Source organism: Camelina sativa, chromosome 16, assembly GCF_000633955.1.
Source record: "Camelina sativa cultivar DH55 chromosome 16, Cs, whole genome shotgun sequence".
In the NCBI taxonomy this organism is placed as follows: Eukaryota; Viridiplantae; Streptophyta; class Magnoliopsida; order Brassicales; family Brassicaceae; genus Camelina; species Camelina sativa.
The window spans coordinates 9,130,124-9,134,118 of NC_025700.1; the positions used below are offsets into that span (position 1 = coordinate 9,130,124).

At 39.0% G+C, this 3,995-nt stretch overlaps 1 protein-coding gene across 1 annotated transcript in view; it reads left to right on the forward strand.

The window, feature by feature from the left end:
• Positions 1-3,995, forward strand: part of LOC104750211 (mechanosensitive ion channel protein 3, chloroplastic) — a 6,437-nt gene that overhangs the window by 1,169 nt on the left and 1,273 nt on the right. Inside the window, exons 3-13 of the mRNA XM_019237726.1 lie at positions 249-406; positions 609-732; positions 837-937; positions 1,016-1,129; positions 1,369-1,429; positions 1,873-2,022; positions 2,107-2,217; positions 2,364-2,531; positions 2,628-2,741; positions 2,833-2,889; positions 3,235-3,967. Coding sequence (XP_019093271.1) covers positions 249-406; positions 609-732; positions 837-937; positions 1,016-1,129; positions 1,369-1,429; positions 1,873-2,022; positions 2,107-2,217; positions 2,364-2,531; positions 2,628-2,741; positions 2,833-2,889; positions 3,235-3,930 — 1,854 coding nt within the window. The 3' untranslated portion in view covers positions 3,931-3,967. The remainder of the gene's footprint in view (positions 1-248; positions 407-608; positions 733-836; positions 938-1,015; positions 1,130-1,368; positions 1,430-1,872; positions 2,023-2,106; positions 2,218-2,363; positions 2,532-2,627; positions 2,742-2,832; positions 2,890-3,234; positions 3,968-3,995) is intronic.

Genomic DNA, 3,995 nt, shown 5'->3' on the forward strand with positions numbered 1-3,995 from the left:
TGGTTTGCGATTCTTATATTTATGCTTCTGGGTTTGTTTTTGGTGTATTTAAGTTTTGTGTGTTTGTGTGTCTAATAGTTATATATAGCTCTCAATTAGAATAGATTATATTTATAATGTGATGGTTGTTAGCCATGTGTTTGCTAATTATCATAGATTCATGTTTTTAGTAATGTTATAGATTTTTAAATTAGTATAACTAACCTTCACGTGGGCTTCTATTAATCTGTCCTTTCCTGCTGTCTTAGAGACAAGACGTTTGGAGTCTTCAGCTTCTGGAGACCTTGAGTGGTTCAACAGTACCTGTATCATCTAGGTGTAATGCATTCGTTTGTCGGTCAGCTCTCTTTCCCGGGAATGGAAATGAAGGCCCTATTCTTAAATCAACTGCTGTAATATTCACAAGGTTATATACTTGAACCTTAATTCCCTTAGTACTACTAAATGAGTTGGGTACTTGGGTGTCGTAAATTGACGAAGTATGCAAACACATTACATGCTTATAACTGAGACCCAAAAGCGACCAGTAGTAGGATATCATTCCACGTTTGGTCTGTCTATCAAACACATATACAGGTTTTCCCTGAAATGTTAGTTATTGATAACAGGGCATACGATGTTTTACGAGGAAATCCGCATTTGATGAAACTGATTCCAGCAGTTGGGATTCTCGCATTTGCTACATGGGGTCTTAGACCCCTTCTGCGCCTTGCCAGAACTACCATGTTCGAGGTGAGATACTGAGACAGTCATTCTTTATTATTCATTCCTACACTTTCTGTTCCTGGAATACCTGCTATAGTTTATTTTGCATGGATGTGCAACTTCAATCTCAGAAGGGGAATGACGCAAATTCACATAAGAACAGCACGCAATACATTGTTGTGTCATATCTCCAGCCTTTGCTACTTTGGAGTGGAGCAATCCTTTTATGCAGGTCAATAAAACTATTTTTCTTAACTGGTTAAATATTTTATGTTTTTACTAAAACCAAGATGGAACTTGTTATCCCCAGAACATTAGACCCAATAGTATTGCCTTCAAGTGCCAGCCAGGCTGTTAAGCAACGCCTTCTTAGCTTTGCTCGGTCCATGTCAACGGTCTTGGCATTTGCCTGCTGCTTATCAAGGTGAGCAAGAGTTTCTGTATACTGTTACTATACAACACTGCTGTGTTGAGCTTGACTGTTAAAGTACTTGCTTAAGAATACAAGTCTTCAAAAGACCTAAATGACCTTTCTGCAAGTTCAGCATTTAGGTTCTTTCAATCATTTCTGCTATCAGTTTCCTACATCCGTGTATGTCTGTCATACTTTATTGAGTTCCAAATGTTTGTTCAATTCCAAATGACGGAATGTCCTTTCTGCAGCTTACTTCAGCAGGCGCAGAAATTTTTTATGGAGACAAATAATCCTGCTGATAGCAGAAATGTACGTCTTCGTATCCTTATAACATATTTGGTCACTTTAGTTTCTATTGATGGCTTTGGGTCTTCCTAATATACAACATGAAGTGGTAACACAATACCTGCAGCTACCTATGTGTTATGTTGCTTCAGCTATATGGCTGAATTGTGTTTAGTCACTACCTCTTAGGAGAAGTTATCTTTTGTATTATGTCTAGTTCTTCTAGTAACTAAGGTGATACAATATATCTGAACTGTACTTCAGATAGTGATTCTCTTGTATTCTTTTTGTGAATAAGCAATTTGCATTCACTTATTTTAGTTGTTCTGAAGGAATAAACTACTTCGACATAGATGAATAAAACTCAGTTGGCTGATGCACAAGTTTTATATAAGATTAGATGCTGATATCTTTTATGACTCTCCAACTAAGGGGGTTTACGCGGAAATATGTGTATTGTTACGCAGATGGGTTTTAGCTTTGCTGGAAAGGCTGTTTATACTGCTGCGTGGGTTGCTGCTGCTTCATTGTTTATGGAACTGTTGGGTTTCTCTACCCAAAAGTGGCTAACGGCTGGGGGTCTGGGGACAGTACTGCTCACTCTTGCTGGTCGTGAGGTACAGTCCTCTCTTTTTGGAAAACTTTGGCATACTAAATTTTTTTTAACGATGAGACAACAATACCTTTTGTGGATGATGCAGATACTTACAAACTTTCTATCAAGCATTATGATTCATGCGACACGGCCCTTTGTTCTGAATGAGTGGATCCAGACTAAGATAGGAGGCTATGAAGTTTCTGGTACAGTGGAGGTCTGTTAATTTGTCAATTATGTTTGTTACCACTGGCTGCATTAGATTGATTTTTTAATTGTTTTCACGTCACTGGCTTCAAATAGTAGTAGTTCCTTTATGAGATATGATTTTTCTTCTAAAGATTGACTTCGCTTCTTATTCAGCACGTTGGTTGGTGGTCACCTACAGTTATCAGAGGTGATGACCGTGAAGCAGTTCATATTCCAAACCACCAGTTCAGTGTAAATATTGTGAGGAATCTTACTCAAAAGACGCATTGGCGCATCAAAACACATCTTGCCATCAGTCATCTTGATGTCAGCAAAATTAATGTGAGTTTTACACATGCTTTCATCCCTGGACTTTTATTTAAAGTCTGCTGGCTTGTTCAATGTGACAAGTTATTGTATAATTTTCCAACATTACAGAATATTGTGGCTGATATGCGCAAGGTGTTGTCTAAAAATCCTCAAATCGAGCAGCAAAAGATACACAGAAGAGTCTTTTTGGACAATATAGATCCAGAGAACCAAGCCCTGAGGGTAAGAAGATGCCTTCCATCAAGATTTAAGATGTCTGTTTCACGGTAACATCCCGTTTGAGATGTAATATCTGTATCTGATTTTTTTGCAGATCCTAATATCCTGTTTTGTAAAGACTTCACGTTTTGAAGAATACCTGTGTGTTAAGGTATGTTAAAGTTAACTCAATACACATCTTTCATCCTGGAGTGTGTCTCTTTGTCTGCTAATTCAAATTGTGTGTATGTCACCAACGTGTTCATACCACACATGACATGCAACACTAAATTAGTATGATCAGTTTGACATGTTTATTTTTTCATCACTTTCGCAAGTCACCGTTTTGTGTACTTTTGTGCATCTCCGAGCATTTGTGCCCGAGTCACATGTGCTTATGTTTCTGAATGTGTTTGTCCGCATATCATATGGAAATGTATGTATCATTATGGAATCTTATGATGAACCTTATAAAATGTCATGAGGGCATGTCATAGACATTTGTATTTTTGAACAGGAAGCAGTGCTCCTGGATCTTCTTACAGTAATAAGGCATCACGGGGCACGTCTAGCAACTCCCATTCGAACAGTACAGAGGATGCGTAATGAGACTGAGGTGGACAGTGCAGGATTTTCAGACATCATTTTCAACCAAGCAGCGATGAACCGTCGACTCATGCTGATTGAGCCATCCTATAAAATCAACAGCGATGACAACACAAAGTCTTCCTCACCCAACTCAATGCCGAAGAGTGAAGAGAAGGACCTACAAGAAGAACGATTGGAAACCAAGGCTGAAACAGAAAATAACGGCAAAAAAGAGAAACAGAAAGTGGCTCTTGGTTTCAACTCCAGTACAGGCACTAAGGGTTCACCAACCTCAACATCCGACCAGCTGGTAGCACAAAAGTCAGAAGAAAAGAAGAAACAGAGCGTGGGAGATTCAAATAAAGCAGAGAAGGATGAAGTTTCTGATGGCGAAGGTGCAACAGAGCAGACATTGAAATCAAAAGCAAAACAAGGGACTGAAAAGAGCAGTGGAGATTCGAAAGCTCGAGATGGTGGTGGATCAGGTACCAGTTCTTCGCTAGAGGAGAACATTGTTCTTGGTGTTGCGTTGGATGGCTCAAAACGTACACTCCCGATTGATGAAGAACATAAGGCATCTGGTGCGTTAATGGATTCTGAAGAACTCGGTATTGGATTGGAATAAGCGAAAGGAGAAGAGGTATAAAGAAATTTGGATGCATCTGTAGAAAGTAACAAACAGATATGGAG